This window comes from Silurus aristotelis (genome assembly GCF_946808225.1).
Source record: "Silurus aristotelis genome assembly, chromosome: 28".
Classification (NCBI taxonomy): Eukaryota; Metazoa; Chordata; class Actinopteri; order Siluriformes; family Siluridae; genus Silurus; species Silurus aristotelis.
Genome location: NC_139601.1, coordinates 12,547,255 through 12,572,908, shown reverse-complemented (window position 1 = coordinate 12,572,908; position 25,654 = coordinate 12,547,255). Strand labels below are relative to the sequence as shown.

At 36.3% G+C, this 25,654-nt stretch overlaps 1 protein-coding gene across 1 annotated transcript in view; it reads right to left on the bottom strand.

Annotated features, from left to right (window-relative positions):
* stab1 (stabilin 1) overlaps positions 1 to 25,654 on the bottom strand; it is an 84,068-nt gene extending 58,414 nt beyond the window's left edge. The window contains exons 1-24 of the mRNA XM_083534340.1: positions 25,302 to 25,654; positions 24,996 to 25,123; positions 24,181 to 24,296; positions 24,004 to 24,089; positions 23,713 to 23,782; positions 22,098 to 22,193; positions 16,746 to 16,856; positions 15,377 to 15,567; positions 15,118 to 15,248; positions 14,179 to 14,306; positions 14,008 to 14,078; positions 12,156 to 12,302; positions 11,941 to 12,075; positions 9,920 to 9,991; positions 9,678 to 9,791; positions 9,522 to 9,575; positions 9,018 to 9,098; positions 8,223 to 8,381; positions 7,274 to 7,336; positions 6,970 to 7,068; positions 6,082 to 6,168; positions 4,729 to 4,840; positions 3,408 to 3,594; positions 39 to 132 (exon numbers count right to left, since the gene is read on the bottom strand). Of these exons, the coding sequence (XP_083390466.1) occupies positions 39 to 132; positions 3,408 to 3,594; positions 4,729 to 4,840; positions 6,082 to 6,168; positions 6,970 to 7,068; positions 7,274 to 7,336; positions 8,223 to 8,381; positions 9,018 to 9,098; positions 9,522 to 9,575; positions 9,678 to 9,791; positions 9,920 to 9,991; positions 11,941 to 12,075; positions 12,156 to 12,302; positions 14,008 to 14,078; positions 14,179 to 14,306; positions 15,118 to 15,248; positions 15,377 to 15,567; positions 16,746 to 16,856; positions 22,098 to 22,193; positions 23,713 to 23,782; positions 24,004 to 24,089; positions 24,181 to 24,296; positions 24,996 to 25,123; positions 25,302 to 25,355 (2,586 nt within the window). The 5' untranslated portion in view covers positions 25,356 to 25,654. The remainder of the gene's footprint in view (positions 1 to 38; positions 133 to 3,407; positions 3,595 to 4,728; positions 4,841 to 6,081; positions 6,169 to 6,969; positions 7,069 to 7,273; positions 7,337 to 8,222; positions 8,382 to 9,017; positions 9,099 to 9,521; positions 9,576 to 9,677; positions 9,792 to 9,919; positions 9,992 to 11,940; positions 12,076 to 12,155; positions 12,303 to 14,007; positions 14,079 to 14,178; positions 14,307 to 15,117; positions 15,249 to 15,376; positions 15,568 to 16,745; positions 16,857 to 22,097; positions 22,194 to 23,712; positions 23,783 to 24,003; positions 24,090 to 24,180; positions 24,297 to 24,995; positions 25,124 to 25,301) is intronic.

Here is a 25,654-nt window from a genome sequence, read left to right as displayed (position 1 = left end):
AAAGAGGTAACACAGAAAAAGTTAATATTGTATCTCACATTTGTATGGCAGCCTCCTCTGTCAGGTTTGAGACACAGATTGGCTTCAGTGCAGGAGTATCCATCCCCATCATATCCAGGATTACACACACACCTGGAATGCACACACAATCAATAGTAATCAATCCATTCGCTGAAATAAGGTTTAATTGAACTGTTTAAGGCATGTCATTTATTTGCAGCTTCCTAACATGCAGAAACAGTGAAAAAGTATTGAATTATTGATTTATAATAATCAATTATTTGAGAAACAATTGAGAATTGATTTATGAATTTAAAAAAAAAGCATACAGTGGATATAAATATATATAGTGGGGGAGTGGTGGCTCCAGCGGTTAAGGCGCTGGGTTGCCGATCGGAAGGTCTGGGGTTCAAGCCCCGGTATCGCCGAGCTGCCACTCTTGGGCCCTTGAGCAAGGCCCTTAACCCTCTATGCTCCGGGGGTCCCTTACGAGGGAAATATCAAGGTCCGTGACGCTGGAGTGACGTGGGGCCGCCTTCCCGTGGGCTCACCACCTGCAGGAGGGACCGTAAGGGACGGTGCTGTGAGGATTGAGCAGCAGTCGGAGGCGGGGGCCTGCTTAGACTGCTGCCCCCGCGACCCGAATTACGGATAAGCGGGAGAAAATGAATGAATGAATGGATATAAATAAGTCTACACAACCCTATTAAATCTGTAGCTTTTAAATGGCTTCTTCTTCTTCTTTCGGCTGCTCCCATTAGGGGTCGCCACAGCGGATCATCCGTCTCCATACCACCCTGTCCTCTACATCTGCCTCTTTCACACCAACTACCTGCATGTCTTCCCTCACCACATCCATGAACCTCCTCCTTGGCCTTCCTCTTTTCCTCCTACCTGGTGGCTCCATCTTCAGCATTTTTCTACCAATATAATTCATGTCCCTTCTCTGCACATGTCCAAACCATCTCAATCTCGCCTCCCTCACCTTGTCACCAAAACATCCTACATGCGCTGTCCCTCTAATAAACTCATTTCTAATCTTGTCCATCCTCGTCACTCCCAACGAAAACCTCAACATCTTCAGCTCTGCTACCTCCAGCTCCACCTCCTGTCTTTTACTCAATGCCACTGTCTCTAATCCATACAACATCGCAGGTCTCACCACAGTCCTATAAACTTTCCCTTTCATTCTTGCAGATACCCTACTATCACAAATCACTCCTGTCACTCTTCTCCACCCACTCCACCCTGCCTGCACTCTTTTCTTTACTTCTCTAACACACTCTTCATTACTTTGCACTGTTGACCCCAGGTACCTGAACTCCTCCACCTTCTCCACCTCTTCTCCCTGCAACCGCACCACTCCACTGCCCTCACTCTCATTCACACACATGTACTCTGTCTTACTCCTACTGACTTTCATTCCCCTTCTCTCAAGCGCATATCTCCACCTCTCCAGGCTCTTCTCAACCTGCTCTCTACTCTCACCACAAATCACAATATCATCTGCAAACATCATAGTCCAGGGAGACTCCTGTCTGACCTCGTCCGTCAACCTGTCCATCACCACTGCAAACAGGAAAGGGCTCAGGGCCGATCCTTGATGCAGTCCAACCTTCACCCTGAACCAGTCTGTCGTACCTACTGCACACTTCACTGCCGTCACACTGTCCTCATACATGTCCTGCACCACCCTCACATACTTCTCTGACACACCTGACTTCCTCATACAATACCACAACTCCTCTCTCGGCACCCTGTCGTACGCTTTCTCTAAATCCACAAATACACAATGCAGCTCCTTCTGTCCTTCTCTATACTTCTCCATCAACATGTAGCTTTTAAATCGCAAAAAACTAAATTTCTCAAGTCAAAATTCATGTCATGTTAATCTAACATACAGTGGAACCCGGTTATCTCGCCCTCGGTTACCTCGACAACCCTATTAAGTCGACGTTTTTGAAGTGGAATCGCCAAATTCTCGCTTTTTCTAAGCATTTTTTATCGGTTATGTCGACTTTTTTATGTCGCCGAACCCTGATATCTCGAGCACAAGGGGGGGGGGGGGAATTTGCCATTTAACGTCGGTTATCTCGGTGCAGCCGCAGAAGAACTCGCGGAAGTGGCGGAAAAATCAAACCTTACAGCTGCTCCAGGTTTTGTATTGTATACTGGTGAATCTCTGCTGTTAGTTACTGCACATATGCCTTTTGTTGTTAAATGTTATGCGATGAACGGGAGGCGAGGCCGCGCTTGGCGGCGCGGAACGTGGGATGAGCAGCAAAAGCATAGAATGAACACGGGCAGGATCGGGGGTGAATCCGCGGTGCGCTTTGGGAAGAAAAGCGCAGCCGTTGAGAGAGTGCCGGTGGGAAGACACGTACCGGGATACGCATGCGCGATAACAACGACCGCCGTGAACCAACATATACCAACAACAACGGACAGTGAGAGTGTGGAAGTTTAAATAGGAGCTGGTGATGATAATAAACGAGCACCATATGTGCGCGATTGAAGCCGGGAGCTTCAGAGAAAGGGGCCGAGAAAACACCTGCCACGCTGAAGGGGGCCGAAGGGGGCGTGGCAGGTGGATTCCTGACAGATAAACATGTACTGTATGTATTTTTATAGCATGACTTCATCAAACAAATCGCGGCAACGCTGTTGTGTAAAAAAAACCTTTAAAAACACGTGCATGCACATTCTCATTTATTAACGCACAGCATGTACATAAAGAAATTTCAAGCACGTTAATATACTGCCGCCATTTTGATTTTCGTTTATCTCGATCATCGGTTACCTCGATGCTTTTTGGCGACCCCCTAGGACATCGACATAACCGGGTTCCACTGTAATTTATCTTTCAGCATGTGGGTTCTTGTCAGGTTTTTCCCACCAGATGTCACCATTGTGTTCCTGTGTCCCTCATTAGCTACCTATTGTTTCCACCTGTGTTCAATCACCTCCTGCGCCAGTGACTTCTTTTTTGCTTTGTTTTGCTGTGCCTTTTTCAAGAAAAACACACCTTTTGCTCAAATTCTCGAGAAGATTTAGTTTTTTCCCTTGTTTTACTTGTTGATGTTCACTGTTTTTTTTTTTTTCATTATTTCTGTGGTTTTTTTTGACTTTATGTTAAAACAAGACAATTTCAACCTGTTTAAGTACAAATCTATGCTTGGGTTTACAAGCTGCCCTGTGACATGCTGTTAAAGACCCCATTTCTCACACAGCCAACACTGATTCAAACCCAGATCTTTTTTTTTCCACTTTGTCACTCTTAACAATGTTGTTAAACTTTTTCTTTTTACTTTATTTCAGTATTTGTAAAAGATTATGATATGGTTTAAGAAATATGTTTAAAAAATGGTTGAAAAACAATTGATAGATGATTAAAGTGTGATACTGACGTGTTCATTAGGCCATCACGTGTACAGTAAGCATGGATATGACAGTGTTCTGAAGCACCATCTGAATCACAAAGCTTGGCAGTGAGATCACAAAGTTCTCCAGTGTATCCAAGAAGACAGGAGTTCCTACGACACACACCCTGGCTGCCAGGCCTGTTATCACACAGGCCATGAATACATCGGCAATCTGTGCAGACACAAATAGTAAGAAATGCAGCAAAAAACTCTAGTCACTTATTGATAGTAACAATAGAAGTACTTAAACCTATCCAAGAATAATCAATTATTCCATTAGCACTGGTTATGTACATAAATCTTTGAAGCTGGCAGTTATCAACCCCCTAATTTAAAAAAAAACCTGACCTTGCCCCCTGTCATCTGTCCAACTATAAGCCAATATCAAACCTCCCCTTTATCTTCAATATCGTAGACAAGGTTGTAGCACAGCAGTTATGCTGACACCCACCTAGGAATAACATTGATGAAATGTATCAGTCATGATTAAGGCCTCATAATAGCATAGAGACAGTGCTGGTTAAAGTGATATATGACCTGCTACTGTCCTCTGATCAGGATTGTGTCTCCTTGCTTGTGTTTCTGATCTTAGTGCAGCTTTTGACACCATTGATCATAATGTCTTTGTTGCTAGACTAGAAAATGTTGTTGGAATAAAGCGACCAGCTCTCTCTTGGCTCAGGTTTTATTTGACTGATCGTTATAAGTTTGTTGAGGTAAATAGTGAATTCTCTACACTCACTGAGGTAAAGTTTGGTGTTTTCTAAAAATCTATCTTACACCCACTGCTTTTTTTCTTTACATATGCAGCCTCTGGGTGAAATAATACGTAAACATAGTATTAGCTTCCATTGCTATGCTGATGATACACTGTTGTAAGTTTCAGCAAAGCCAGATGAGCGCGATCAGTTTAACAATGTTGAGGAGTTTCTGAAGAACATTAGACAGTGGATGTTTAACTTTCTTCTGCTCAACTGCTCAACTGCTCAACTCAAAAGTACTTTTACTAGGACAACATGCAGCTAGTAGTAAGCTTTCGGATTACGTAGTATCTCTAAATGTTCTAGTAAGTGCATAAATAAGCTTCAGTGAGTCCAGAAGACAGCAGCAGGTGTTCTTACTAGAACCAGAAAATATGACCACATTCTTTAAATAAGTTTTGGTGAGCCTGTGCCAGGTGCAGCCTCAGGTTAACTGGAACCCATCATGGTTTTACACTGTTGGATTGTAACACTATCATACAGATAATTTGCCCATTCAGTGGCAGCTATAATTAGATAAGACTAAGGTTAAGTTAAATTCTTACCTTCATCACAGTTTTCCCCATGTTTCTTTGGGTCAGAGCAGATATGGCAACCAATTCCCATAAAGCCTGGGTTACATTTACACGAACCGTCACCATAAATGCCATCAGAACACTGTTAACAAGATCAGATATGAAGTGAACATTTCATATCTGAAGAAGTCAACTAAAAATAATAAATAAAAACAAATAGTAGTCTTTTTCAAATCTCTTAATGGTAAATATTGCAGCACATGCTAAACAACGTTTGCTTATATGCAACAAACTAAGTAATTTAATGGTATAAAAAATACTCAGACCAAACAAATATATATAAATGTAAAAACTTTGTTTTAAACTTTATTTTTATAAAAAAAAATATATAAACTCCTTTAGCATGAACAACAGCTGTTAGAGCAAAACAATGTCCTATTTAGACGTTCTTTCAGCCATTTACTGTCCAATTCTTGTGTGTATTTGCCCTTTACCTAGTTTGTTGCAAAGAAACACATGCAAGTGTCTCAAAAACAATAAAACACTAGGTTTTCAATGTTTCCAAAATGGGTGGGTGGAATATATTAGGCAGGCATGTGAAAATTTTTTCCTCAAAATTGATGTGTTACAAACAGGATAAATGGGCAAGCATAAGGATTTGAGCGAGTTTGACAAGAGCCAAATTGTGATGGCTGGACGACTGGGTGAGAGAATCTTCTAAACTGCAGCTCTTGTTTGTGTTCCCGGTTTGCAGATGTCAGCTGCTATTAAAAATGTTCAGAGGAAGGAACAGTGGTGAACTGGTGACAGGGTCATGGGCGGCCAAGGTTTATTGATGCACATTATTATTACAATACATTACAACCAAAACGACTTAACACTGAGGGAACAGAGTGAGATACCACATATTTGGCTAGATACTTAGTGATGAATAAGCAGAGAAAGCAGCAGAGTCAAATATATAACTTCTTTTTTGCAATACTTTGGAAATTAGGAAAGTGTTCACCACTAATCAGATATTAGAATCAACAGAGTAAGTGGACTCTAGACGAGCAATATATTTACATTAAAAAACTATAAAGGGTGAACCCAAAGTTTAATATAATACCGTTTTAATATAAAATCCTCTTTAATGATACCTTTAGCGATCTTTAGTGATATCCTCAACCAGCTCATAGAAATTCAATTGATCAGATTTAGCACAGTTCTGTACAGACTTAAATGCTCAAAAGAAGATTTAAAGTAATGTTACCATACACCAATCTTACATTAATTAAAAGTAAGCTGCATACAAAAAAACAGCTTGTTGATTTGAAGGACAGAGATTAGTTGTGTGTCAACAGCATATTCAGGATTTTGCAGAAAAACAGGTGTTGTACTTACAGTGCCTTTGTCATAACATGGGTGTTGGAAACCTCCAATACAGGGTTTACAGTCAGAACCAAAAAAACCCTTGCAGCATTCAACCCTCTAAAACACAATTGTTTGATATTAGTCAAACAGTACATAATGCAAACAGTAAATGACATTGAAAAGTACCAATGTGAGCCCCGGAAGCACCAAACAATGTGATATAAACCAGAACCTATCAGTAATGTCTGGCTAAATGCTAGCAGATATTTGGCTGATGACTTGCTCAAATCCCTCAGGTTTTTGTTTTTTTTCAACAAAAATTTTTTGGGTTTTTTTTCAACATTATATATGACAAATCTGTACATTTTGCCCAATTAGTAAAAGGTGAGTAGACTTATGTAACCAGGTTATTATGAGTCTTTCTTTTTCATGCTTCTATTTGATTTTAATTTGTAGGTGGTTGGTTGATACATTACATTAAATGTGGATTTTTCTCAGTTTTTAACTGGTGCCTAAAGTCCTTGTTATATCCATCGTATTCAAATAACCAGAAGTCTAAATGGGGAAGCTATTGATTTAATTTAGCAGGATCAAAAACATTTAAAAAAAATCTAGTTAGTTATCCTCATAGCTACTTTAACTAAGGTTACCAATAATGCAACATGCAGTTAGAAAACACAATTAAGATTACATTCAAATAATAATTATTATAACTTATTATAACTATTATAACTATAATTGTTAACATTTTAAATACAAATGAATTATACAGCACTGATAAGTATAAGGAAGTTAGAAATATTGTTAATGCTACTTTCCTGTGGACATATGTATTAGTATGTATTTGACATTTTCATCAATACTCTGATTTAACTGATACTGCAGAAATTTACAAACATGACAAAAGGTCTTTTTTACCTTTCGATTCACTCGGCAGTATTTCGCACATCCTCGTACGTTGGCAAACTGATTCCATCGTGGATCAGGAGGGGGATTACAATTTTGAAAAGGGACAGGCTAATATAACAGAAATGAGCATGTAAGTCATCATGTATGGAATATCAATCAGCAGTCGGATTAATAAATAATTAACTCTTTTATTATACGCAATGATACTTCTAAATAATGTTACTGTGGTGTAAGAACTACTGTTCTATGAAATAATACAGCAATACATTTGTAAAAGAGGCACCATATATCCTCTTTATTGTTAATAATATACCTCTTCTTGGCTTCCAGGTGGACATTGTACCTCAGAAATGTAATTGCACCAAACACATTCAGTCTGCAAAAGAAGGTAAACAGTTAAAAAAAATATATGTGCTAGTGTGCAAGTGCAATCAACATAATCATATTTCTAAAGAAGAACACTTTAGGGTCTAGTATATAAGTAGAACATACTGTGAGGAATATGGACTTATGATTTCCATAAGCTACTGCACCATCACATAACTATTCCATATCACACTTATCACTCACACCTTGTCACCCTCAATTAGCATGCATGTATATACAGTACGTTACCTTTCACAGCAGGTTTGTCCACATTTATGTTCTGTCTTATACTCAAGTTATTTCATTCATGTCTCTGATGGCTTTTGCATTTTTTGTTTCTTATGATTGTGTTTTACATTTACACCTATTTAATAATTATCTGCACTTGCATTCACTAATCCCTGTTTTACGTTATGTATACAATACTTCTGCTTGAAAAATTAGCTTAAAGAGATTTAGCATTAATACCTCACATCCTAACTGCAGGAGTGCCCCAGGAATCTATAGTTTTTCTTTATTTATAATTAATACCTGGTCCTGGGATTAGTTCACACAGTGTCTCATCACAGTAATATGGATAACAATGTAGTCTAGTCATTGTTTTTTCTGCACTACACACAGAAAAAAGGTAACAAAATGCATTTGCCTTGCAGCAGGTAATACCATCACCAGTGCTTCTTGTGTGCATTCTTATTTATCTTAAATAGAATAAGTAAAAAAAAAAAAGTTGTTGAAATTATATTTATATTTATAAAAGCATTTAGAGTAATTAAAAACCAAGTATGTAGAATATCAATAATTATCAGCACATGGAGCAACAGGAATACGTTTCATAATAAGGCTATAATAATTCAGTGCAGAATAAAAATCACATTACACCAAATTCTCCTATATACCATAACAATGGCAGTCTCATTAACATCACACCGATGTGGCATGATCGGAACGATGGACGGTGGCACAAGAAGTCCATCGATAACGTGAATGATTCCATTGGATGCAACAATATCCTTCACTTCAAGAGGTATTCCTTTTTCGGTGAGCAACACTCTACCCTGAGGGCAAATGAGAAGAAAGACATTCAGGATGTTGGAATTCACCTTTGTAAATTGCCCCAATCACAGTCAATACTGTACTGTAGGCACATCCAAATATCATCATATGTTTTCTATGGGAATTGAAGCCTGTGTGAATGGGCTGAATTTGTTTGGGGGGCAGCATTCATGATGTCAAGAAAAGCTTTGGAAGGCGGATTATATTGGTACAAATTTTAACATGCTCTTGTAAAGGTTGTCCCAAAGGTCTACTTACATAGGGAAAATTGAAATCTTTATCAAAATTGCTTTTAAAATTTTTGGAATTTCTAGATTAACAAAAGAATGTTCTCAAAGCCCAATAGATTTGCAACAAACTGTTGCAAAGTTGCAATGGACATGTATTTGCATGCATAATGTCAAATGTGTTAACACTAGTTTATTGTGAGGTAAAGAGGCATGGCTTGATGTGTGCTCAGTTTTTCAGGGCAAGTGGTGTTATTTTTCACATGTGAATATTTATTGTAAAATATAGAATATGTGATTGTTTCTCAAGTCTATGTACATACAGTGTAAATATCTATGTATAAACCATCTTAGACAGTGATCATGATCATGATTTGCACATGTCTAGTCAAGAATCACAAGCAGACTTACATCACTAGTGACATTGATTATTATGACCTGGTTAGCCATGGTTTGGATCTCTGTCATGCTAGCCAGCTGGTCCACAGTTACCTGCAAAAACATAAGGATGCAGATTTAATCCATAATGTAATGACCTAATAATATTTGTTTATGCTACAACAATTGTTTTACATAAATGAACTGGAGTCATAAATCTTAGGTAAACTAAGGTGACTAACAAATAGTTAGCTATTTGCCTATATACCTTGCAATTCAATATTATTCAGTTTAGGTTAACTTAATATTTAATATTAATATTTAATACTGGCATAATTCTAAACAGGTATATTAAGACTTTATCAACCTATATTTTGGTAAAATAAATAAGCAAACACATTTTTTTTATATGATTGGGTTTTAGTGAAAATAAAAACACATCACAAAATTGTTTGTCTATGACAGCCTTATTATAAAAAAAGTTGTAAAAAATTCAATCTAGCAAATCATTAATCTTCAATAAAAATAAAGCCTTACTGCTGCCTGAGAAAACATATGGTGTTTCAGAAGCTCCTGAAGTTTGTGCTTAGCCTTTGAGAAAGAAATATAAAAAGCAAGACAGTATGTTGATCAATAAAAATAATTAAATGCTGGCTTAAATAATACATTAATATTCATGTCAAACATACTTACATCCTTTAGCATGTATATAATACTACCATCTCTAGATCTGTCCACGGCTTTATTGGTTGGGACAAACAGTGTGAGTGGCCCAGGACCTTGGAGTGGCATTGGAATGCCACAGTTCTATAATAAAATATGAAGTCATGTGAAAGCTAGAAATGAGTTAGAAAACAGAGCAAAATGCCGCTGTTTATATTTCAAAAGATATAATATTCAAAAAAGCCTGATCATCAAAAAGTAAAAACACTTACATCTATCAGTGATACAAATCTATTGAATCTGGCATCTTCTGCAAGAATGTCCCCAATGGTTTTTGAAGAGAACTAAAGTTGCATAACAGTATGAGTTAGAAAACAATATGTAGATGGCACTTAATAATTAATTCACACATTTTGGCTTAAATGTAGTTGATCAGCTAAGGTGTAATTGCCATTTAAACTCATCATTTACTTTTGGGTCATACAAACTATTTTTTAAACAGTTGCATGCTAGGAAAGGTAAAGATTCCTATTTCAAGATGGCTGCTACTGCTGTTGTATACTATGTACCATACCAATCAAAACATTGGGCAGACCTTCTTTTTCGGGTTTTTTTCTTTATTATTATTATTATTATAAGCATTGTACATCAAAACTGAAGACATCCAAGCTATGATAGAACATGTATGGTATTATGTAGTAAACAAAAACAGAACCCAGAATATGTTTTATATTTTAGATTGCCCAAAACATTTGGTTTTGATGGCAGCTTGGCACACTCATGACATTCTCTCATCAGATTCATGAGGTAGTCACCTGGAGTTGTTTTCAATTCACAGGTGTCCCTTGTCAAGAGTGTGACATTTCTTGCCTTCTTAATGTGCTTTAGACTATCAGTTGTCTTGTGCAAAGAAACAGTGACAGAGTCAATATCCATATTTGTGCTGCTACAACTAATATACAAATCCAATTTATGGCAAAAAAAAAATACACAGTTAAGTAAAGAGAAAAGGCAAATTTAGAAATGAAGGTCAGCCAATCCAAAAAAATCTCAAGAACTTTAAATGTATCCCCAAGTCCAGTCTCCAAATCTATGTAACTACCAAATGCTATCAAATGCTAACAAATGCTATGATGAAACAGGCTCTAATGAGCACCATCCAAGAAGAAAAATACCAAGATCTACCTCTGCTGTGGAGAATAAGTTTATTAGAAGTACCAGCCTCAGAAACTGCTGATTTATAACAATTTAGATTACAGCCCATATAAACATAGTTCAAGTGACAGACATATTTCAACAATTACAGTTCAGAGGAGACTGCATGTCAGGCCCCAATGGTTGAATTGTGGCAAAAAAAATCATTACTTCGGAAGAACAACAAGCAGAAGAGACTTGCTTGAGCCAACAAACACAAGAAATAAACATAAGATCAGTGGGAAACTGTGCTGTCTGGAAAATACTTCAGCCAACATGTACTCAATAAACCTCCAGGAACTCTTTCACAATTGTTGGAAAAGCATGCCAGGTGACATCCTCATAAGGCTGACTGAGAGAGTGTGCAAAGCTGTCCTCAAAGCAAAAGGTGACTACTTTGAAGAATATAAAATATAAAACATATTCTGGGTTGTTCTTTCATTATATGGATTTCTTTAGTATTAATGTACATGTTGAAAATAACAAAAAAAAAGAAAAACACTGAAGGAGAAGGTGTGTCCAAACGTTTGACTCGTAGTTACATATATTTTTAGGGTGTTGTATTCTTGAGAAATTTTCTAACTTTTTGGATAGTAGCTTTAGTTACAAGGCAAATCAAAAGCTTATGTTAATACAGCTGTTTCAACACATGTGTGCTTCTGCAGTAATGACTTACACAGGCAATGTGCTGGGCACATTGCATTTACGGATGAAAAAAATTAAAGCAATTTCTTTATATGACAAAAAATACTATTATATGTATACAACACGTTCATGTTGTAAGTTTGTTTACTTCAGTGTAGCACACAGATGTATACAGTGCTATGAATATTAAGACATTGGGATGTACTGTTATTAAAAAATAATACATTTTAGTGTGAGAATGTCATCGCAACATACCATTGTGGATCATTTTCCTATATAAGTATAATCCAATGTGCTTTATTCCTTACTTATTTAAGAACTTCAAGGCAAGAGTTTAGTGTTTTACTTTGCACAAAGCTACTTCGTAGCTTGAAATATTATTATCTTTTTTATTAGCTTACTAGCACCAAATACATATTGAGTAAGGGAAACATAAATACTGTATAATAATTACCTCAACACTGTCCAAATTGCCTTTAGTAGCAAAGGTAAACACTTTGTCCACTATATGAATAATTCCATTTGATGCAGGTATATCACTCTTGATTATCTTGAATGGGGTATCAGGATCATTTTTTGAAATAAACTTCTGCAAAGCACAAACCAAAGTCAGTGTTATAAAAAAGAAATTATGAAGAACTATATATGAATTTAACAATTGTATTTCACCTTATTTAATTTGAATCTCATAATTTCCCCTCCATATGTCCATAAATCTTGTCCCTCCAAGCTTTTGTAAAGACGCTGACCAAGAATAAGGTGGTGCTTACAGATGGCTTCTGCTCTTCTTGCTTGGTTAAGTTGGCCCACAGATATCTACTCATACACATATTTGCACATACATATTTATCATACATTATTAACTACATACAGTACATGCATACAGATTACACACAATTTACATCAATCTGAGCAAGCTCTGTGTCTTCAACCTAAAATATTTTTCCTTTTTCTCAGCTGCATTTGATACCATGAATTAACAGATCTCCTTTTGCTGACTTTATAAACTTTATAAAATACATTTTAATCTCTTAATAATCTTTGAACAAGGTCATTCAATGCACTGTGCTCTGTTTCCACAATTTGCACACTGTAGATTAAAGATAGTAACAGTAGCAATTAATACTGCAATTTCTAATAATTGCCACTCTAGGATTTTTTGGGGTGGTTACTGTATCAGGTATGGTCATAAAAAATGTTTGTCTTGTGGTCAGTGGCTAAAAAAGGTTGTATGTAAAGCCTGCCAAAAAGTAATTTTAGCACACTTGAAAAGTATTAAAACAGAAAGGCCAATTATTTTGTTTTTGCTATAAAACTTTTGGATTTAAAATCAAAACTCTTTCATTTCTTGACAAATAAAATCTAAATGTTTTTCAACCTGTTGTGTCAAATCATAAGCAAAAAACATATGATGACAGGTGTTTCTTGGTGCCCAGATGTGCGCTGTTAGATTGATTGTTTAATCAGTTAGAAATTAAGAAAAATCCGGAAGTTTTTTAGAGACACTGCACAAACTTTGGGCATATGCAAGGACAATCTACAATGTCTTGAAAATAAAAGAAACCACTGGGGTACTTACAACCAGACACTGAATGACTTAGACAGAGGACATAAAGTCTATACCTCAAGATGCAAACCACTTATGAGCATTAGGAATTGTTGAAAGCTAGATTAGGAGAATTAATAGAGTCACAAACATTCCAGAGTATGGAATAACCTCTATCAAAGTGATGAAAAGGCCAGAGTGTGAAGAAAAAGACGATATAGGCATTTGATGGTCAAATTTTGCAGGTAGTGTCATGTCATGGGTTTGCTGCTTTTTGATGATGTAATTTATGACGATAGCAACAGAATGAATTCAGCAGTCTATAGAAAACCTCTGTCACTTTGGAGAGAAATTGAATAATGGAGCAATACATTAGGCCACACCATACTGCCAACAAAACAAAGGACTTCATAGGGGGAAAATTGGAAGGTTGAAAACAGGTCAGTCAATGAACTTTCACCCAATTAAGCAGCATTCCACTTCCTGAAAAGCCTTGAAAAGCATCACAGTTAGGTGATATCAGTGGATGGCTAGCTTGATACAGTTATCGTAAGCAAGATATATGCAACCAAATATAATGTGTTATTGACTTTAGTCTTCTGTAAGACATCTGTTTTCATAGTTTTGCTCACCTAAAAATTAAGGGGTATACATTTGATGGTGTGTTATTTACATATCCAAATGTAAATTTCAGAAAATTAAAGCTGAAATTTTGATCTATGCTCTCATATTCATCTTTGGATCTCAAACCCAAGTGTCAAAAGGAATTGGCCTTGTTTTATCAGTACTTTCAAAGGCAACAATAATCACATATCACCTTTGGCCGATTTTTAGGTAAATAAATAAAAACCTATGCCAAATGACTTAATTTGAAAAGTAATGTATAAAAGTGACACAAGCAAGTAACAGAATCATAAATACTGAAGAAAATTTAATAAAAAGCAACAAAACCTTTTTTTTTTTACTTTTACTTACTTGTGATGTATCCACCGGGATAAATGCTGTAAAGGGCCCATGTGTGCTCAGAATGAGTTTACATCCTCTCTCTATAAAAAAAAAAAAAGAAAAAGCAGTGCATAAATTACATTATGTCTGATTAATAGTTTTTGCAGATTGAATGAGTTCTAGATAGAACAGCAGCTCTACCAAACAATGCAATGCTTCCGCTAAGGTTTCCTGCCAGGCTGCCTTCCTGATCCAGTTCCAAAACACGCTCCATAATATCTCCATAACAGCGCCACCCATCGCTAATCTGTTTAGAACTGCATACACACCTAAAAAAAGTAGGAACAACAGTTTTCACAACTATGTGCTGACTCAGTAATTCTGAGGAATTTGTTTGAATGGAATGGAATTAATCCAAGTTCCTCATTCATTATGATCAAAATAATAGCCACCACCACTGAGTATTATTTGGGGTGATAGACTATGTATAGTATCAATGCTAATGATACACAATAATTTATAAAGCTACTTCAAAAATGTCAGTTTTGTGGGAGAATGCATGACCAAAACCAGGTATTACATTTTTGGACAATTTTTCTTTTTAATTTTGTAAAATTATGTAAAACAAGAAGTATACTTCTACACACTAAATGCTTGATTTTGCTATTTGGATTTCACGAAAATCAAATTTATTCATTGTTTTTCACCTAACACACAACTGTGTGTACAATTCATCCATCACCAAACAGATTAAATTTGTTATTTGAGCTAAATTGGGGCCATAGAGTATTCAACTCTAGACATTAATTAAATTAAATGTAATAGAATCATTAAAAATGTCAGTGATAAAGGAAAGCTTTAGAATTCTGTGGTGAAAATACACTTTGGTGCAAGTGGTGGCACCTTCAGAGGTCAGTGCAATTTGATTTTGTAGAAATATGACCCTTCACTGCTACTGTATATCTGGCAAGTGCAAAGCATTGAATTTAATAAAATTTCAGTGCAATTGAGACAGTAAGAGAATGGTGCTAGCCAATTCTGTATAGTCAAATGACATTTTAATAAATTCAGGGTTCTTCAATATAATATGTTCTGAAGAATTAGAAATAGCATAAAAGAGGGTGAAAAGCTAAAGCAGACCTGGCTATTCCATCCTGGCCAGTTTCACATCGTGCACTCATGTGGCACGTGTCCGCCTTGCAGGCAGATTTTAGTGTACAACCAGCGTGAGGGTCTGATCCTTCCATCCCATTCTGACATACACATATTGACTGACGAGACAGACAAACACAAATGTTTATCAGGAATCTAATATGCTTTGCCACAAAAATATCAATAATTGCATAAAGTTGTTACATGTTAAAGCATGTATTGGTAAGAACATGAAGCCAACATTTACCTGGCCTGGTCCTGTGCTTTCACAAACAGTGGAGTTTGTTTGACAGCCTCCATTATTATTTGAACAAGAGTTGATTGGGGTGCAGAACTTGCCATCTCCCTCAAATCCAGTTTTGCATGTACACTGAAATTGTCCTTTACCATTGTACAAACAAACTGCATTCATGTCGCAAACATCCTTTGTGCAAATACCTGCAAATATTGGATGTGGGAGAAGCAATGTTATGAACCAAATGTTATAATTAGGGTCTGCACAACAGCCAGCAAAATCATTTGAATGAAACACAACCTTAAAATGAAGCTTGCGTTACAAAGAGCAAACATGAAATTCTGTGTGCAACTGAATACCACAGAGACTCTTGACATGGCATACATTTGACATACGGTAATGCTGCAATTAGTCGTTTAAGGTGGTTTGAGTAGTAGGCACGCAGAAGAACATTACTGGAAGATGAAAACCTTCATGAAAACCTTCAATTAGCTCAACCCCTGAAAATATCTAAACCATTTGGCAATTTGTGCGTGATGATCATTGAAGAACAATCCAGATGATCTCACTTCTGCACTCACCTTACTCGCCAGATTTGGCTTCTGTGGAATTTGCCCTCTTCTCAAAGATGAAGATTCAGCTCAAAGGTCACCATTTTCACATTCACATTGTATTTAATCTTCTATAGACACTGAAGAAATCTGAAGAAGCTTTACAGAAGCTTAAAGCTAACAAAATGTAATGAAAAATAAAACTTTAATATTTTGAGTTTTTACAATGACTGGTGAGGATTTTAAAAGGTTAATCTTTCCAGTTGTTGGTAATTGCCAGTGGTGACATTTTTCAATGCCAATATGAAGTCTTTAAACCAGAAATTTATCAGGGTTTCCATGTGTAGTGAGCCAGGGTCCTTCCCAGTGCCAACTAATCTTATAAACGATATACTGATTAAGAACCTAGGGGGCTGATTGTAATGCATTAAACAAATCACAGCTGTTCATCCAGTTTTATAAAATCAAATGTGGAGCTTTATACTGTTGCTGGAAACAGTAAGCATATATTTTGACAAGCACACATCATCAATATTTATGATCATGATAGAATTTATCTTGGGATTAAATCTACAAAAAATGTGTGGGTGCCTGTTATTACGTTTTCTTATTGTACCATTTATACTTTTGTGCTTTGCTTCCTGTAGAATTTGCACAAGACACACAATTAATTTCAAATCCACATGAAAAACTGTAATGCACAAGGAACAAATGCACAGAAAACCCGGGGTCATTTTGTAAGTTTAATAATAATGCTCCTGCAAAAGATGAAGCATGTGGGTGGTGCAGCTGCGGCTACAGTGAATGCCTATTGTGTTTAAAGGACATACCTACACAGACTTTTCCAACCTTCGAAAAGGATGAAAGACATTCGCACTTAGCACTTTGACCCTCCCCTTTACAGTACGAGTAGGGACTGCAATCTGAACAGGAAGACGTAACTGCAGGAAGAGAGAGAAAATAGATAAGATGTGTGTGTATGTATGTGTGTGTATATATATATATATATATATATATATATATATATATATATATATATATATATATATATATATATATATATATATATATATATATATATATGATTCGGTACATATCTCGGTTTTTAAGTCACGGTTTTGAGAAAATTAGGCAAAACATAAAATTGCTTGTAATTTTTTATTAACCCAGTTTATTATTAACAGTTATGAACATCAATAGTTTAAATTTTTTTTTTACAATTTTAAATAAAATGTCAACATTTTTAATTAAATGAATTCACTGCCTCAATATGCAGAATTGTCAGGATTTTCTTCATTTACCAGGACATAAAACAGTAATGAGATGTAGAGCGTTAGCCACTTCCTGCTTAGTGGTTCCTGGTTAGGCGCTTTGGATTCTTTAGTGTTTTCATGGATGCGCAAAACAAATCTTATTTCCTGGTACGGAGTGAGTAGGCACAATGACACTGTCATCCACAATCTCCTTTTTATACCACTGGCATTGTTTTGTATTTTTTTTAAAGTTGTATAATAATAATAAATAATGCAGTCAAAGTGCGAGAAGGAGACAATAAACTTGAGGTCCACCACTTAATAGGTTCCTGAGAAAACTCAGATTTTAATTATATTCCGTTAAAAAAAGGATTGCATTCGATACACGTGACCCAAACCGAAAGCCATGTACCGAATACATTTGGTACAAATAACGTTACACCCCTTATATATATATATATATATATATATATATATATATATATATATATATATATATATATATATATATATATATATATATATATATATATATATATACAGTGAGGAAAATAAGTATTTTAACACCCTGCTATTTTGCAAGTTCTCCCACTTAGAAAAGATGGGGGGGGGGGGTCTGAAATTGTCATCGTAGGTGCATGTCCACAGTTAGAGACATAATAAAAAAAAAATAATCCAGAAATCACAATGTATGATTTTTTAACTATTTATTTGTATGATACTGCTGCAAATAAGAACACCTGAGAAAGTCAATGTTAATATTTGGTACAGGAGCCTTTGTTTGCAATTACAGAGGTCAAACTTTCCTGTAGAGTTTCACCAGGTTTGCACACACTGCAGGAGGGATTTTGGCCCACTCCTCCACACAGATCTTCTCTAGATCAGTCAGGTTTCTGGCCGAGAAACACGGAGTTTGAGCTCCCTCTAAAGATTCTCTATTGGGTTTAGGTCTGAAGGCTGGTTAGGCCACACCAGAACCTTGATATGCTTCTTACAGAGCTACTCCTTGGTTATCCTGGCTGTGTGCTTCGGGTCATTGTCATGTTGGAAGACCCAGCCTCGACCCATCTTCAATGCTCTAACTGAGGGAAGGAGGTTGTTCCCCAAAATCTCACAATACATGGCCCCGGTCATCCTCTCCTTAATACAGTGCAGTCGCCCTGTCCCATGTGCAGAAAAACACCCCCAAAGCATGATGCTGCCACCCCCATGCTTCACAGTAGGGATGGTGTTCTTGGGATGGTACTCATCATTCTTCTTCCTGTAGTTCTGGGCTGATTTCTCACCTTCCTTAGGATCATTGAGACCCCACGAGGTGAGATCTTGCATGGAGCCCCAGTCCGAGGGAGATTGACAGTCATGTTTAGCTTCTTCCATTTTCTAATGATTGCTCCAACAGTGGACCTTTTTTCACCAAGCTGCTTGGCAATTTCCCTGTAGCCCTTTCCAGCCTTGTGGAGGTGTACAATTTTGTCTCTAGTGTCTTTGGACAGCTCTTTGGTCTTGGCCATGTTAGTAGTTGGATTCTTACTGATTGTATGGGGTGGACAGGTGTCTTTATGCAGCTAACGACCTCAAACAGGTGCATCTAATTTAGGATAATAAATGTAGTGGAGGTGGACATTTTAAAGGCAGACTAACAGGTCTTTGAGGGTCAGAATTCTAGCTGATAGACAGGTGTTCAAATACTTATTTGCAGCTGTATCATACAAATAAATAGTTTAAAAATCATATATTGTGATTTCTGGATTTTTTTTTTTAGATTATGTCTCTCACAGTGGACATGCACCTACGATGACAATTTCAGACCCCTCCATGATTTCTAAGTGGGAGAACTTGCAAAATAGCAGGGTGTTTAAATACTTATTTTCCTCACTGTATATATATATATATATATATATATATATATATATATATATATATATATATATATATATATATATATATATATATATATATACATACATACACGTATATACAACAAGAAAAAAATAAAAACCTGTGAATTATATCTCAGTATGTCATATCTATTATAATGTTTGCATTAATTTCTCTATGGTCAAAGCTGTTCACAATTTTCAGTGTGTACTCTGAGTTATTTGTTTGTTTTCTTTTTGTCATTTTCTTGCCATTGTTTTGCTTCCTGGTCTACTTCCTGTTATCCTGGTGCTCCAGCTCTGGCCTAAACACGAGTTTGATCATTGTTAGTTAACTACATATTAGTAAAGTTGAGGCATTAGAACAAATTACCCTGCATTCATAATTATTAACAATAAACTATATTTTAACAAGTAAATATAACCCATAGTATGAAGGGTATAAAGGATATAAAGGTTAATAATTACAAAACAATACAATTGAAAGTCTTCTGGTACATCAGGATTTTTAAATCCTAAAATCCTGAAATTTTGTTTGGAATAACAGGCTAAGGTTATGCTAAAATAAAATTCTGCTGTACGTCAGGCTTCTTTCATGTGTCTCAGCTTGCTACACTGAACTACATTTTTATGTTAATGTTTTTTTACCTGAAACCTATACACTATTGTGTCATTTAATTTTATATTGTTATTGCAAATTGCTAAATATCATGAAGCGAATATTACAATGGATAAACTGTTACCACAAAGTTGAAGGCACACAATTACAGTGTTGGGCAGTAACGCTTTACCGGTAACGCGTTACTTTTGACAGTAACTAATACTGTAACGCTCCAATACTGTAATCTCTAATCTGTTGAAGCTCCTCCAGGACCTCCATGCTAGAAGCTAGAAGCTAGAAACTATTACGAATATTACAATGGATAAACTGTTACCACAAAGTTGAAGGCACACAATTACAGTGTTGGGCAGTAACGCTTTACCGGTAACGCGTTACTTTTGACAGTAACTAATACTGTAACGCTCCAATACTGTAATCTCTAATCTGTTGAAGCTCCTCCAGGACCTCCATGCTAGAAGCTAGAAGCTAGAAACTAACCCGGTGTTCTGTTGTACATTGTTGATAGTTTTCATACTTAAGCTATGAAAGGAACATTTTTAAGGCTCAACACAACAGCAAAAGCCACTTTAGTTTTTCATTTAATCTTCTCCCGCTTATCCGTAATTCGGGTCGCGGGGGCAGCAGTCTAAGCAGGCCCCCGCCTTTCGACTGCTGCCCAATCCTCTCAGCACCGTCCCTTACGGTCCCTCCTGCAGGTGGTGAGCCCACGGGAAGGCGGCCCCACGTCGCTCCGACGTTACGGTCCTTGATTTATTTTTCTCGTAAGGGTCCCCTGAAGCATAGAGGGTTAAGGGCCTTGCTCAAGGGCCCAAGAATGGCAGCTTGGCGATACCGGGGCTTGAACCCCCGACCTTCCGATCGGTAACCCAGCGCCTTAACCGCTGGAGCCACCACTCCCCCACTTTAGTTTTTGACTCTCAATATATTATTCAGCTTGTTTTGTTATTTATTTCAGAATTCCTTGTGATATATTCAGTTTGTGCTGCTCTGACTTTAATAAAATAGTGTTTAAAAATTACTTTGTGTTTAAGTCAGCTTTGTGTTTGTATAGATCATAACGCATAAAATGGCATTAATGGGAACGTTAAAGAAAGTTCTTTAAAAAAGTAACTAAAAAGTTACTTTTAACAGTAACGCATTACTTTTGGTGTAAGTAATCAACAAAGTAACTAAGTTACTTTTTGAATGAAGTAACTAGTAACTGTAACTAGTTACTATTTTTTAGTAACGAGCACAACACTGCACAATTATATAAAATAGGATAGCATGTTTTTGGATGCAGCAACGTTACAGGTTTCTTCTTCTTTTAAACTAGGAGCTCTATGAAACTATGCTTTACATTGGTTGAAGTGGAAAATCTTGAGTGATCTGCTATAGAGCTCTGACCTCAACCCTCCTGAACACCTTTGGGATAAACTGGAATGCTGACACTAAACCCCAGGCCTCCTCACCCTACATCAGTGATTTTACTAATGCTGAATGAGCACAAATTTCCCCAACCAAACTACAAAATCTATTGTTTTATTTTAAAAGTAACGCGTTACAGTATTAGTTACTGTCAAAAGTAACGCGTTACCGGTAAAGCGTTACTGCCCAACACTGTAATTGTGTGCCTTCAACTTTGTGGTAACAGTTTATCCATTGTAATATTCGCTTCATGAACATTAAAGAAAGTTCTTTAAAAAAGTAACTAAAAAGTTACTTTTAACAGTAACGCATTACTTTGGTGTAAGTAATCAACAAAGTATCTAAGTTACAGTTTTCTTCTTCTCTTGAACTAGGAGCTCTATGAAACTATGCTTTATATCGGTTGAAGTGGAAAATCTTGAGTGATCTGCTGTTGAGTGACCTCAACCCTCTTGAACACCTTTGGGGTAAACTGGAATGCTGACACTAAACCCCAGGCCTCCTCACCCTACATCAGTGATTTTACTAATGCTGAATGAGCACAAATTTCCCCAACCAAACTCCAAAATCTAGAGAAACATCTTCCTAGTAGAGTGGATATAAACACTGTATATAACATTATAAAAACTGCAAGTTTCTTTCTTTATTATTTCTTTATTATATATTTTTTGTTTGTTTCTTTGTTTTGTTTTATGTTAAAGTAAATGCAAATAAACAAATAAGCGCTAGATATAGGCAAAGTGTGTAATGTTTTCAAAGTCTAAAGTATGCTATTAGAAGTATGGCAACAGACTTTCAATTTAGTTTTTATACTTAATTTGTAACATTATTAAAACCGAAAGCTGTGAGCTTTTCTTTTACGCTAGTCTATGCATCCAGTATTTGTTACTGATGTAGCCCAAATGCAAAACCAAAAAATATATTGGTTGATTAACTACATTTGGGATAAATATTTCCCCCCAAACTTATTTTTTTTTACATTTCAGTATCATAAAAGATAAATAAAAGTATAATCAAACTTACCCTGGTCACACTTAGGTCCTGAATATGGTGGTTGACAATAACACCGCCCGTCGCCATCCGGACCCGAATTACACGTTCCATGCACACAATCGCACACTAAAGCAAACATACATTAATATTCATAAAGATACATAATCATAAAGATACAATGTTTTACAAAACATAGTTAAGCAATAAAGTTACAGCCTTAAATCCAAAAAAGTTATAACACTTTGTAAAATGTAAATAATAGCAACATTTTAAATCTCATAAACCCATATTTTATTCACAATAGAACATAAACTGGAAAAATAAAACATTTTAAGGTCAAAAGAAGGTAATTATTTGTTTGATGGCAATAACACATCTCCAAAAAGTTGGGACAGGGCCATGTTTACCACTGTATAACATCCGCTCTTCTTTTGACAAATAACTTGTGGGGATTTATTTTTCGTTACATGATGTTATTATGAATCGTATTTTTTCAGTTGGTGAAATTTGTGTGTACCGTATTTTTCGGACTATAAGCCGATACTTTTTTCCCACGTTTTGAACCCCGTGGCTTAAACAACGAAGCGGCTTATTTATGAATTTTTCCTGGGTTTTCCCCGGTTTTACAAGCCTCAAGCCAAAAAACTGAGCGACATAACATTAGACCAATGAAATTTCCGAACAGAAATGAAAAAACGCACCTCACCTGTGTTCTGAGCTGCACGGCATCGGGAGAAAAAAAATTTTTTTTTAAACGCACGACGATGCCAAAAGATAAACTCCCGAGAGAAATAGTTGTGAAAGGAAGGAGGAAGACAGTGAACAATCACTTTCTTGGTAGGCTACTGTTTAGATACAAGCCTCGTGCTTTTTAATTTTTCTTGGCAACAGTGTTAAGGGTTAGTCAAAGAAACTTAGAAAATAATAAGGACATATTCCTCGGTCTTGCACACATGCAGTAATACCGGAAAAGCAGTGCCAGGCTATTCCCTGCGGCTTATAGACAGGTGCGGTTTATTTATGTTCAAAATAAAAATATTTGAAAAATTCAGTGGGTGCGGCTTATATAGCTTTATAGTCCGGAAATTACGGTACTTCAGGCAGACCAATTCAGCACCCTTTTATTTTGAAGCCATGCTGTTGTAATAGATGCAGTTTTCAGTCAAACATTGTCTTGCTGACATTTGCAAGGCCCAAAAAAATCCATTATCTGGATGAAAGCATATGTTGCTTTAAATCCTGCATATACCTTTCATTGCATTGAAGCATAGATGTTGCCTTTCCAGATGTCCAAGCTGCCCATTTAATAGCCACTAACGCACCCCCATGCCATCAAAGATGCAGGCTTTTCACTAATCATTCGTTGTTTTCCAAAAACAAATCTTGCAAATCATTGCAATCTGGATTTATTCACATTTTACACAGCGTCCCAACTTTTTTAAAATTAGAGTTGTATATTAATTAGTTGAGTTATAATGTTTTTGTGTGAGACTGATGTTATGTGACTATGCTTCTTTGTAATTGAAAACTGATGTACAACATACCAATGCAATCTTCAATGCAACAGTAGTATCTGAGGATATTTTAAATACAAATTCAAGAATACAAAGCATAACGAAGTGGAAAGAAAGCAAAAGTTACACACCTGAGCTGCAGCGCTCACCATAGGCCTTCTCATTAGAGCATTTCTGACATGCAGAGCCAGAGAAGCCTTCCTGCAAATACACTTAGTCACTAGACTAGAAAGCCGAGCAATGCAGTTGGCTGTAGTTTTGAATGTCATTTAAACACAAATTCTACACAGCAGAGTGTTTTTACACTGATTACTCATGACCACAGACACAGTTGTTTGTAAACTTAAATACTTCTGTACTTAAGTAGTTCAACCTATTATAAGGTGTAAATATAAAATAGTAATGAAAGTTTTATAAATTACCTCACACACGCAGGTGCCATTCCCGGATTCACCATCCATGCAGGTACCATGCCAATTACACACTTTTCCTGACAATTTCGGACAAGCTTAACAAATAAAACATTGCCTTAATACAGTGCATTGTAGCAACATAAACACTATCTAAATCCGAATTAAATATATTGTTATCAAACTCACGTGAACACAGAGAACCGAAAAAGCCAGGACAGCATCGCTTGATCAGAGTGACTTTCTCACAGGAGCGAGAGCAGCCAGGCAACTCCAGCTGGCGACTGCCGATTTGTACCCTATACCTGAGAAATCAGACACAACACGAGACAGAATTTCCAGAAATCCTAATTCAATACATTTAGTCAAAAAATATATTGTCTTTTCCATTATGACAATGTAGAATATAATTCTGTTATATATATATATATATATATATATATATATATATATATATATATATATATATATATATATATATATATATATATATATATATATATATATTTATTTTATTTATTATTTTTTTTTTTTCAATGTGTTTTTTTTTTATTTTATACTATTCCACCTCATAATGACACGCAGTGATTCAACTTTGACAATGTGACAGTGTAACAGTGTGTCAAAAACCATATGAACAAGTCTATTAATTTCTATAATAACTGGATAATTCATTTCAGTTAAGTTTATGAGTGTGTAATGATTTAGGCATGCAGCTACTTGTGCTAACTTGCTACACTTTGGTACTTGTTATAGGAAACAAAAGCAAAACTCAGAGGCCAAACATTTTCACACAGCATTCATTTCATTTTCCTGACAACTAAACTGTCAATTCATTTGTATTTGTTTTAAATCACAAAATATAATGTGTCCTTGATAAAACAGGGTTTCTGTCCTGCAGAAACATGTGAGCTTAAATCCACATGTGAACATTACACCTGGTAGTGATGGAGCAAATTCTTGCAGATTTCTTGTACAAAGCTACATGAGATGATTTCATTTACCGGCACTCATCATCAGTTGAAGTCTTCTTAAAGCTCTTTGGGCAGACAATAGCAGGTGCAGCAGCACAAGACGTGCAAATAGTTGAGTGCCGGACAGTGAGTGGCTCATCACAACGATTCGAGGTAGCCTTGGGGCAAATCAACAAATCAGATTATGGAAACATAATCTTTTTAAACCCATTAAAACTGGTTGTGTCTGGGGTGTCTGAAGTTACAGTGAGATTTTAGAATATTTGGCTACAAGTTGCCTAGAAACATAAAAAAAACCTTATGCACAAAAGATACTTTAAGATCAAAACAACTTACCTCAGTTTGTAAAGTACACAGCACTATGACTCCTAAAGTGAAGAGATAATGCATGGCTACTTTTTGAGTTCACGGCACTCCCAAAATCCACAAAGATAAGAAAAAATTCCACTCAAACCTCCTGTAAACCATTAGTTATGAGGCGGGATAGAGAAGTTTCACTCTTTCATGGCCACAAGTTCTTTAACATTCTTCTTGCTTTTGGGAAATAAGTGTCAGTCTGTTCCTGGTAAGCAAGGGAGGTTCTCTAACTCACCATACACTGTTTCAAAAGAAAGTAGAACAAGTAAACGATCTCTTCCCGACAGGAGAAATGGACGGATTTCCTGTGCCATGTATGTTAGGAAATCCGC